Source organism: Capricornis sumatraensis, chromosome 5 (assembly GCF_032405125.1).
Source record: "Capricornis sumatraensis isolate serow.1 chromosome 5, serow.2, whole genome shotgun sequence".
NCBI lineage: Eukaryota > Metazoa > Chordata > Mammalia > Artiodactyla > Bovidae > Capricornis > Capricornis sumatraensis.
In genome coordinates, this window is record NC_091073.1 from 76,801,859 (window position 1) to 76,814,593 (window position 12,735).

General features: G+C 34.2%; 1 protein-coding gene across 2 annotated transcripts in view; it reads right to left on the reverse strand.

The window, feature by feature from the left end:
* The window catches only part of STK31 (serine/threonine kinase 31), an 81,493-nt gene that overhangs the window by 21,993 nt on the left and 46,765 nt on the right, over positions 1 to 12,735 (reverse strand). For both annotated transcript variants that reach the window (XM_068973214.1, XM_068973215.1), the window contains exons 16-21: positions 11,343 to 11,423; positions 9,542 to 9,667; positions 8,810 to 8,935; positions 6,952 to 7,038; positions 6,087 to 6,236; positions 2,344 to 2,466 (exon numbers count right to left, since the gene is read on the reverse strand). In XM_068973214.1, coding sequence (XP_068829315.1) covers positions 2,344 to 2,466; positions 6,087 to 6,236; positions 6,952 to 7,038; positions 8,810 to 8,935; positions 9,542 to 9,667; positions 11,343 to 11,423 — 693 coding nt within the window. The remainder of the gene's footprint in view (positions 1 to 2,343; positions 2,467 to 6,086; positions 6,237 to 6,951; positions 7,039 to 8,809; positions 8,936 to 9,541; positions 9,668 to 11,342; positions 11,424 to 12,735) is intronic.

The following is a 12,735-nucleotide window of genomic DNA, read 5'->3' on the forward strand; positions in this document are numbered from 1 at the left end:
CCCAACAGTCTCCCTCTTGAGAATTTATTCTGGAGAAGTAAAAATAGGATTACACAAAAACCTATACCTAAATGTTCATCAAAGTTTTATTTGGAATAGCCCCAAACTGGAAACAATCCAAATGTCCTGCAACAGGTGAACAGATAAACAAAGCTGCTACAGTCACATAACAGAGTAGTACTCAGCCACAAACATGGAATCAACTCTCAATATACTACAAGGCTTGAATGAATCTCAAAGTCATTATGCTGAGTAAAGAAGTTAGTCTCAAAAGGTTACATACTGTAAGGTAACATTTATATGACCTTCTGTTAACAAGACAAAACTGTAGTGACAGAAAAGATCAGCAGTTGCCAAGGGTCAAGGGTTAGGGAAAGAGAATAGGGACAGCAAATAGGATTTCTTTTTTTTTCTTTTGAGTTATGGAACTGTTGTGCATCCTAATTGTAGTGATGAGTATACTAATCTACAGTTTGTTAAAATTCACAGGATTTAACACCAAAATCCAATAAACTATATTACATGATAGTTTAAAAATAAAAGTTGTAGAAGACCTCAGTCAACATTACAGAAGAGCAAGAATTCAGCACAACAATAGTGTCATATTCATAAAGCGTTTTACTACCAGCTAATGAAGAAAGGAAATTGATGGAATAAAGAGTGCCATTGCCACACTTAATTGATATTTTATGATAACTCTCGGGAACCTAAGAACATTTGAGACATTTACTTTTATCCTTATGATGTAAAGAATAAAGAGATTACTGAAGCAATGACAAAAATCATGCCAGTACAATAATCATTTCTATGGCTATCATGGTTCTATGAAACCAGACAACTTTAAATACATATGACAACATAAGGCTAAAACTTACATAGGATTAACTGGGGCATGGAACTCCCACTGATTACTACTTGGGTAGGTATAAACACCCTTTTAGTAATAGCTTTATTGTGGTGTAAACCACGTGCATTTAAAGTATATATGATATATACTTCTACAAAATCATCACCATTATCGATGAACATGGTGATCATGCCAAAATATTTCCTTGTGCTCTTTTGTAATCTATCCCTCCCTTCCCCTCCACCCGCAAACCCCAGACCACTGCAAACCTCCTTTCTATCACCACTGGTAAATTTGCACTTTTTACAATTCTATATAAATAAAACCGTAAGTATGCATTCTCTTTCCTTCGGCTTTTTTAACTTTGAAGAATTACTTTGAGATTCCTCCATATTACTGGGTATAAAGGCATACTTTGGAGACAGTGAGAATTCAGTTCTAGATCACTGCAATGAAGCTAAAACTGCAATGAAAAAGTGAGACAATTTTTTTGGCTTCCCGTAACATATTTAGTATGCAACAGCATTATGTCTAAAAAACAATGTACATACTTTAAGTATACTTAGTTGCTAAAAAATGCCAACCATAACCTGACAATGCAGAGTTGCTACAAATCTTCAATATATAAAAAAATACAATATCTGCAAAGTGCAATAAAGTGAAGGGCAATAGTATAAGGCATGCTTGTATTAATACTTCATTCCTTTTTATTACTTAGTAGTATTCCAATGGGGCTTCCCTGGGGGCTCAGGGGTAAACAATCTGCTTGCCAATGCAGGAGATGTGGGTTCAATCCCTGGGTCAGGAAGGTCCCCGGGAGAAGGAAACAGCAACCCACTCCAGTATTCTTGCCTAGGAAATCCCATGGACAGAGGAGCCTGGTGGGCTGCAGTCCACGGGATCACGAAGAGTAGGACACAACTTAGCAACTAAATAAAAATGATAACAAATATTCCAATGGATATACAGTAGACTATTTACCCATTTACCTGTTTATGGACATCCAGGTTTTCCCACTTTTGGTTATTACAAATGTCTCTACATGTTCAGAGACATTTTAATATATTGAAAAAAATGACTTCAGATCATCACTTTCCTTCTTATACTGAAATATAACACATCTGTATGTGTATATCTACACACACTATACATCCCTGTATAATGCATTATTATAAAGGCAAAATGGCCTTTTTTCCTGTTTTCCTGTGAAAAGTGAAAGTGTTAGTTGCTCAGTGGTGGCAATCTTGAGCTTCCCTCATGGATCAAACAGTAAAAAATCTGCCTGCAATGCGGGAGACCTGGGTTCTATCCCTCAGATGGGAAGATCCCTTGGAAGAGGTCATGGCAATCCATTCCAGTATTCTTGCCTGGAGAATCCCCATGGACAGAAGAGTCTAGCAGGCTACAAACCATGGGATGGCAAAGAGCTGGACTCCAGTGAGCAACTAAGCACTTAACAACAACAAAATGACTGTTTCAATAAAAATGTAACATACCCACAATAAAAGGCAGCCATAAGCATATAAGTCAGAACTCGGAGAAGCAGGTTTTCCCATTTTCAGTTCAGGTGATAGCAAACTTAAGTCACCAACCATCATGTTCACTGAGGCTCGCTGAGTCTACAAAAACAGTAGGTCAAATATTTTAGAGGCAACACAGTTGAAGCAGCTTTCTGTGAAGTAATGTGCATTTAATCAACACAAAAAAATATTCATTTGAAATATTTTATTCTCTCTCCACTCTGAAATATTTTTACCTAATTTCCACTATTATAAACTGCTCTTAAAATCAGTCTCATGAAATTTAACAGTGAGACTATCGTTACACTGCACATTGTAGACACCAGCTTAAATATTAAGAATCATTGATTCAATAAAATTTAGTACTTTCTTAAAATATACACTTCACTAAGGCAAGAGGTAGTGCTATTTTCTAACTCTGAAAATTATAAGTAGTTTTTAAAAACACAAGTATAAAGTACTTTCCTTCCCTACTGACCATTTTCTAAGTATACCATTTCTAATGTGTCAAAAGGATGATCAATGGCAAGAACATGAACCCTGGATTCAGATAAACCTTGACTGCAATACTCACTCTGTCATTTACTTGCTATATGACCTTTGGCTTTAATCTCTTTGAGCCTTAATTAATTAATTTGTACAAAGGAAATTAACTTGTAACTACCCTAGAGTTATTGTAAAGGTAATCAGCACACTAATTACTTAGCATATATTGCCAAGTGTTAATTATCTTCTCCTATCATCCTTATCCTTGCTTCTCAGAGTAGGATAGTTTGGGAGTAGTACTTACAAAGACCAGTAGCTATAGTAACACCTGGGAACTTGTTAGAAACACAAAATTTCCACTGCAGAAATGCTGAGTAAAAATCTGCATTTTATGCACACTTGAAACATATACTATCATATAATAACTTCACCTCAATTTCTAAAAACTGCATTTTAACAAGATTCCCAGGAGAATCACATGTAGTGTAAAATCTGAAAAGCAATGTTTTTGACTATGGACTACTTTTCAAATTACTCTTCTGGTTAGTACTTCAACTGAGATTAGGGTAAAAAATTAAGCAAGAGGTGAGTTCAATCCATATTTCAGAATAAATAATTTTAAGGGTTTCCCCAGTGGTCAACGGTAAAGAATCCACCACAATGTAGGAGACGCACAAGACATGGGCTCAATCCCTGGACTGAGATCTCTTGGAGGAGGAAATGGCAACCCACCCCAGTATTCTTGCTAGGAAAATCTCATGGACAGAGGAGCCTGGCTGAGGGGGTCACAAAGAGTCGGAAATGACTGAAGCAACTGTGCATGTGCATAACAGCTGACAAATCAGTATAAATCAGGAAGAATACATTGGACTCATATTTATAGCTGGAAGAATGGCATGCCTTGGTAAACTAACCAGGATTCCTAAAAACAGAGAACTTTTAAAAACACACAGTTCAGTTATTTTTAAGATGTTATCCTAATCTTCAAATAAATATAAAATAAACCTTTCAGCAAATTTTATTTGTATAAATCCTCTATAGTCAAGCATTTCATTACAGTTTTACATTTTTATTTTCTCATCTTTTTGAGGTACCACATGAAAACCACTGAAACTGTATATAAACAGATGGCATTATTCTGTAACTTGCAGATGACCTATACATAAAGCATTCTGACTTTTACTAGTCAAAAGGGAACTCCACACACAATAAATATTGGCAAGGATGCTGAGAAACTAGAATCCTCATATTATCATTGAAGAGCATGTAAAACAGTACAGACACTTTGGAAAACAGCTTTGTTTCTTAAAAAGTGAAACACAGGCATCTAACATTTAACCCAATAATTCCTTCCCTAGGAAAACATATCTCCACACAAAAACTTGTATACTGATGTTCACAGAGGCATTATTCATAATAATCAAAAAGTAGAAACCCAACTACCCACAAACTGATGAATGTAAAGACAAAGTACAGTACATCCATACAATGAAATACTAATTGGGCATTTTAACACCATAATCAAAAAAGACACATGTACCTTAATGTTCACTGTAGCACTATTTACAATAGCTAGGCCATGGAAGCAACCTAGATGTTCATCAACAGATCAATGGATAAAGAAGTTGTGGTATATATATACAATGGAATATTATTCAGCCATATAAAGGAATGCATTTCAGTCAGTCCTAATGAGGGGGATGAACCTAGAGCCTATTATCCAGAGTAAAGTAAGTCAGAAAGAGAAAGACAAAGATCATATATTAATGTGTATATATATGGAATCTAGGAAGGTGGTACTGATAAACCTATCCTCAAGGCAGCAGTAGAGACACAGACATACAGAATGGACGTATGGACACAGGTGGGGAAGGAGAGGGGTGGGAAGAATTGAGAGAGTAGTAATGAAACATATGGATTATCATGTGTAAAATTATTAAACTGGTGCAAAAGCAATTTCAATTTTGCATTGTTGAACTTTACCATTTGATACTGGAATACATTCTGAAATAAATGTGGTTATGTTATTAAAAAAATTTTAGAAAATGAATGAAGTTCAGGCACATGCTACAAGATGGATAAATCTTGAAAACATTATGCAGAATGAAATATGCTAATCACAAAAAGCCACATATTGTATGATTCCATACGCAGAAAATGTCCACCATAAGTTAAGTCCATAGGGACAGAAAGTGGATTAGTGGTTTCCAAGAGACTTAATAGAGGAAAAGAGGAGGAGTGACTGCAAAGCAGTATGAGGTTTCTTTCCGAGGGTGATAAAAATGTTTCAGAATTAGACAGTGGTTCCTGATGCAGAACATTGTGACTATATTAAAATTAGTACTGAAATGTACACATCATATGTGAATTATATTTTAATAAAGAGAAATGCTCGCTTGTGATTGTATTTTGAAACTACTTACTCTACCAAAAAGAAAAAATATTGAAACTACTTACTCTACCAAAAAAAAAATTTATCACAATATTCTCTTTATCTGATACATGTTATTGCTACAAACTGCCTCTTCTGAGGTAACATGACACCAAATTAACAGCTAATGTCATCAAATTAGAACTTAAACTAAATGGAAAAGTCCAAGATTCCCAAGTTTCTAAAAATGCCCACTAATCAGAAAATAGCAAAGCTTGTGTATCTAAATCTAATCTATTAATTGGGAGAGCACCAGCAGATGGGGAGACAGATAGCCATCTACTTTTCCTTGTGTATTCTAGCAATTAAATGTTTCTTGATGATGATAAAATAATTGCTGTTTGCTGTTATTTGTTAAGTTATGTCCCGCTCTTTTGTGACTCCATGGACTGTAACCCATCAGGCTCCTCTATCCATGGGATTTCCAAGACAAGAATACAGGAGTGGGTTGCCACATCCTTCTCCCAAGGACTGAACCCACGTCTCCTGCAGTGGCAGACAGATTCTTTACCACTGAGCCACCAGGGAAGCTCCAACTGATAAAATAATTAATGCTAATGTTGTCAATGCCATCAACTATAATTTCAGGTTGTTCCTAAAACTTATGGTTAAAAAAAAATTTTAATGCACAACTTTAGAAACTCTTGTCCTAGCATCTAGCTGATAACAGATTAATAGCTTACACTACATGATATACCTTAACCGAAGGCAAAGATCTTATAATAAATTACCATATGATGCAAAAGTGCCTAATAATACTAAACGAAGTCTAGAACTTATTTATAAAACCACAATATTTTACCCCAGATTTGGTGAAGTCAAAATCTCCAACAATTCCATGTTGACGGTTTAAAGCAAAAACATTGTTCTGATGAAGTGATCCATGAATTATGTCAGCCTTGTGCAATGTATGAAGGCCCTGGGCTACACCTTTCATGACCTTTAAAGCTTCCTATAGAAAATACAAAAAGAAGTCAGGAAGTAGACAAATCATTTTAATAACTGAACCTTTTCTCTAATTAAAAGACTTTTTCAGAAGTGACTAAGCTTCCTCCAAATGAACCTTTAAAAACAATACAGCATAGAGAAAGAATTAAAGGCCAGAAGTCCTGATGATGTAACTGGTAATATCATGTAAACATATGTATCACATATGTGTGTGTATATATATGTTTAATATGACTGAGAGACTATAGTCTCTAAGAAGACTTGGATTACAAACAATGACCATAGACCATCTAGAAAAGAAAAGAGGCCAAAAGAGTTACCGTGCAGAAAGAATCAGGTCATTGTTTACTGTTATTACTAATTCAGATTTACAACAGAAATGAAAGCTACTGCTTAAGACTAAGTGCTATACTATACAATTTACATATGACGCAGCCTAAGTTACAAGGATTATGCTTTGGTGGCAAAAAGTTCCAACCCTAAGTCCTAACTCAGCCTCTGGATGAGGGACCCTGTACCAGTCACTTTAATCTCTGTGAGCCTCACTTTTCTAATCTGTATATAATGGGATAACTCATATCCCAAGGGTGATGTGACGATTAAATAATCAAAACTGTACATTGAAAGTGTGCAGCATACCCTCAACAAACTTTAGGTGATACTTTCTCACTAGACACATCCATGGAAATAATGTTTGTTTGGTTTTTGTTTTTACTTACTTCTGAAGTTAAAGGCATGGTGGACTGAACAGCATTCAGATTTGCCCTAGGATAATATGGGACCATCAGATAAGCCATAGGATCAGACTAAAGAGCAAAACAGAAAATGAGAATCTAAGTGAAAAATTCTTCAAAATATCTTCAGTAAACAATGAATGTACAAAATAATTTTTCCACAAAGAATTACTTCTCTGCTGTGCAAAATCTTTTAAATTTAATCAGGTCTCATTTGTTTATTTTTGCTTTTTTCTTTTGCTTGGGAGACTGATACAAGAAAATATTGCTAACAATTTATGTCAAAGAGTGTTTCATATATGTTCTTTTCTAGGAGCTCTATCTTACATTTATGTATTAAACTATTTTGAGTTTATTATTGTATATGGTGTGAGGGAATGCTATAATTTCATTGTTTCATATGTCACTATCCAGCTTTCCCAGCACCACTTGCTGAAAAAACCGTCTAAATAAACGTAAAAGCTTTGCACAGCAAAAAGAATCCATCAACAAAATGAAGACAACCTATGAAATGGGAGAAAATATTAAAAAATGATGTGACTAACAAGTAGTTCAATAGCACTCCACTCCAGTAGCAAAATCCCATGGACGGAGGAGCCTGGAAGGCTGCAGTCCATGGGGTCGCTAAGAGTCGGACACGACTGAGCGACTTCCCTTTCACTTTTCACTTTCATGCACTGGAGAAGGAAATGGCAACCCACTCCAGTGTTCTTGCCTGGAGAATCCCAGGGACGGGGGAGTCTGGTGGGCTGCCGACTATGGGGCCGCACAGAGTCGGACATGACTGAAGCAACTTAGCAGCAGCAGCAACAAGTAGTTCATACCCATAATATACAAACAGTTCATACAACTTGATATTAAAAACAATACAAAAATAAGCAGAAGAATAGATATGTTTCCAAAGAAGACATATAGATGGCTAACAGGCACAGGAAAAGATGTTCGATATCACTAATTATTAGAGAAGTGCAAATCAAAACCACGATGAGCTAGCTATCACCTCACAGCTATCAGAAGGGCTATCATCAAAAAAAATTTAACAAATAACAAACTTTGGAGAAGATATAGAGAAAAGGGAGCCCTTACATTGTTGGTGGTAATGTAAATTGGTACAGCCACTAAGGAAAACAGATGGAGTTCCTTAAAAAACTAAAAATAGAACCACCATACAATCCAGCAATTCTACTTCTGGGTATATATCCAGAAAACAGTAACAACAACAACAAAAATCCTAAAGATATATACACTTCAGTGTTCAAAACAGCACTATTTACAGTGGTCAAGACATGGATGTAACCCAAATGTCCATTTACAAATGAGTGAATTAAGAAGATGTGGTATATACAATGGGATATATATTCCCATTTGCAGCAATGTAGATGGACCTAGAGCATATTATGCTTAGTGAAATAACTCAGAGAAAGTCATATACTATATGATATCACTTACATATAGAATCTAAAAAATAATACAAATGAATATATATACAAAACAGAACCAGACTGACAGACATAAAAAACAAACTGTGGTTACCAAACAGGAGATGGAAACTGCAAGGGACATATTAGGGGTATGGGGTTAGTAGATACAAACTATTATATATAAAACAGATAAGCAACAAAGATTTACTATGTAATACAGGGAATTTTACCCATTATCTTACAATGGAATATAACTTGCAAAAATACTGTGCTATGAAATTAATATACCTGAAATTAACACAAAATTGTAAATCAACTATATATTCAATTTAAAGTTAAAAGCATTTACTTCTATAAAGCTTGTAACTAAAACATATTTTAAATAAAAAGTTTTCTGAAAGAGATTAGCATAAAAACTTTACCTTACACAAAAATAAGAATATCAGTGGTAGCAACCCAGATTCTCCTTTAGCGTCTCTCCAAGCTCTGTGATAGGCAGCTGCTCTCTGAATTACCCTGGCTTCCGTGTCGACATCCACAGAATAGCCCTTTTACCAAAAGAGAGGACGTGGCAGTCCTAAGATTAAAATCTCACTCTAATTATATATCATTTCAACTTAAATTTTATGTAAGTTAAAATATATCTAAATTTATTTTTTAATTGCATGAGTAGTTTTCCTATCTGCTTTTAATGATATAATTTAAAAAGAAAAGAACAATTCTACCAGTAGCTTAAAATGTAGTCTACAATATATACCCACTAAGGCCAAATTAATTATCCAACTATTATGATTAACAGTTTTGCAGGTCAATGAAAAGAAGAAATCAAAGAACAGAAGACTGTTGGCAAAATAGTTGAGATTTCAAATAGAAACCTAAGAAAAATAAGAACTTTGAATCTTAGCTAGATCATATTAAGTTCTCCTGAAAAGAGAAAAGCAAGTATATCCTATTAAAAACATATATTATTTAGGGAAATGAGGGAAACTTTAAATACAAGGTAGTTACGGCAGCCAAACTGGAAACATAATCATGAAACCAGTTAATTCATATAATTTAGAAAATAAACAGTGGGTCTTTACTTTCCTGTAAAAGTACCACCACCACATGGCACTTCTCTGAATCTCCCACAAGTCCAAAGAACTTAAACTTACCTTTAAAAGAATTATCTGCCCATTAACCTCAGAACGTATCAAAGGACGCTTGCTGCTAAGCTCCTTCATAGGCTCAGCATCAAGAAGATCTCTTTCCAAGCTCATTGTAAGAAGACCACCAGAGTTCTAAGAACAAGTTTTTGTTTTAGTTCAAGAAACCAAACAACCACAGCACTTTCAAATAACAAAATTAGTTACATACTATCAGATGGACTGGATATCATGAACTCTACTGGAGATACCAATAAAATAAGAATATTTAAAGTTTTATATTTTTTCTATTTCCTGGCACTTGAATTCCCACCCAGAATGTAATCACCATACACTTAATCATGCTACATCTCCACACAAGATTCTGAAAATGACTGGGATGAACCCTGTGTCCAAGGAACCCTGATGTTTACTTGGGAAACAATGTGTTTCCTAAAAAATATTAAAATTATGAAAAATAAAAAGGCGGCTGTAGAATGGGAATGAGAAGTCTAAAAATTAAGACTACCACAATTCTAGGAACTAACAGAGTTCTAACACCCCTGCCTCTGTTTGAAATGGAATCACTAAAATTGAAAATTTTTTTCAAATAATTTAATTCTACTATGTATTCCTGATACTTTTTAAAAGGAATCATTTTTTGCACTAAAACATGCCTATCGACATTTTAAATCAAGCTGAGTTTTACTGTGGTATAGTCTTATTAATAATGAGGGATTGTGGAATTATTTTGTTTTTTTAAGTGTTGTCACCATATTTAAGTAATCCACAATATATAATCAACCTACAAGGGATTTCCTAAAGCACATATCACAGGAAAACACCTTAAAATAATTAAGGGTATCCATAACCAATCATATGATTATGATTAACAGTTTTGCAGGTCAATGAAGAGAATCATAAGCCATGATTAATCTTCCACAATAAAACAGATTAGCATATTTTTGAAATTAATTTTCAAGCCCCATATAGTATCACATATTTACTCACGCATCCTGCATAAAATAGTCTCTAAGCAAAATTAAATAATTGCAAGGAAAATCTCACATTATTTTAAAGTTTAGTCTGAAAAGATTATTCAGTAATTGCTTTAACAGTTTACAGGACTTTAATCTTATATATTTATCAGTTCAGACATCTATGTGAACATTCCTTTAGGTACTATATTTAAACTATTATCATGAATCTAATGACAATGTTAAAGAATAAACATCTCCTCTAGACCCTCATGGGCAGCAGACAAAATAATAAAACACAGAGTTAACAGACTCTGCTCTGAGAGCCAGAGTTTACCAATCCTGCTCCACAATGTCCTATCCAATACACTGATCTCCTAGCTTTGAATCCTGACTGCCTAGAAAATCATACTCACATTAACATATCTACCTTAACTTCTATCTCAACTTCTCTAGAATAATTTTTCCAGCCTGCTTTAAAAGATACATTCTGTTTAAAAATTCTGCATGACTATCAGAGTCCTGCTTTTATTCTAACTCTGGGAACAGGAGGTAAAATTGCTTCATCAATTCAAAAGATAAACACGTTTAATTCAAATAAGTGCCATGCAAAATGTTTTCTCTTTAGTTATGAGAAAAAGAGAAAATACAGAAAACATGCAAACTGATATAAAAATTAAAATACAGAATGCAAGTATGAAAGACAGTCTTGAGAAAGTTCGAACACTAAAAACCATTCAGCAGAAACATTTTTATAGCGAGATTATTATAGATTTAACAATGATACATAATTGTAACATCATCACTTTTCAGCACTCTGCATAGTAGTAATTCTCAAAGGAAACAAAGCTTACCATGTACTTAAGTAATCCTATTTCAGGATGAAGTAGAGGAAGCTCAGGGAACCATTTTTGTACTAAGCTACTCAGCTTCGCCTAAATTTTAAAAATATATATTTTTTATTATAGATCAATGTATATTCAACCATACATCCTGGTGTCTCCCTTATTAAATATCTAACAAGACTTCTAATCTAATAATATATATATAACCTCATAAGACATAAAATCATTGATTTTGCCTTCTACCACAATAAATGAAAACCAAGCGTCAACCTGGATCTAAATTAACCACCTTACTAACAGAAGAAAAAGTTTACTACAAATTTTAAGCTTGGCTTACATATACAGGCACAAAATCTTGCCTAAGGTCAAAGTCCACACTCACTTTCAAGCTAAAATGAAAAAATGTGATGAAAAATCAACTGGAATCACAAATTGTCACTAGTTCTCAAAATATAAGAACACAGTAACACTTTAAAATACTGGCTATTTCATGTAGGAAAAAAAATCATAAAAACCTGGAAAGAAAAAAATAAACATGTAGCTCGACAAAAGCTAATTTGCAGCAAGTGTGTCAATTGAATATCCTTAGAAAAGTCACTTACCACATGTTTTATTCAGTAAAATTTCCAGACAGTTATCAAGTTCACAAGGTGAATAATGAAGTACACACAGGTAAGTTTGCTAAATATCACATAATAAAGTGCCTATTATTTTCATAGTACTTTTATTCTTCAGAGCACTGTTCCTTACCTTCCTTTTCTTCCCATAATATCCCTAAAATATAAAATGCAATATTCTTTCCATTTTAAAGACAAGATATGCTGACTGATTCTTCCAAAGTAACAAAAATCAGTGGTAAAACTTACCCTCAACCCAGTAGTTTTATTTTGTAATATTCAACTAAATTATGGTACCCTGTTAATGTTTTCACTGCAGTCTTAAGCTAAAATAATAATCATATAGATTTTAATAAAGGAAAAATCTTTGGGCTTTATGTTAAACAGAAAACTAGTGTGCAAAACTGTCTGTGATATAATCTTGATTCTTGTAAAAATAAGACTAGAAGGAAGATAAGTTAAAAGTTTAGTGTAATTATACTACTGTTACCACCGATTGAGAAAGTTACAGATGATATTTCTTTATACTTTTCTGCAATTTTCTGCAAGCATCCGGAACAATGGATATGAAATATTCTGTCATCAGAAATTAACATCTAAGTTCACATAAATATTATTCTATCAACAGTTAGTCACTTAGTTGTGTCTGACTCTTTGTGCCACCTAGACTACAGACTGCCAGGATCCTCTGTCCAAGGAATTCTCCAGGAAAGACTACCAGAGTGGATAGTCAAGCCCTTCTCCAGGGGGTCTTCCCAACACAGGGACCAAACCCACGTCTCCTG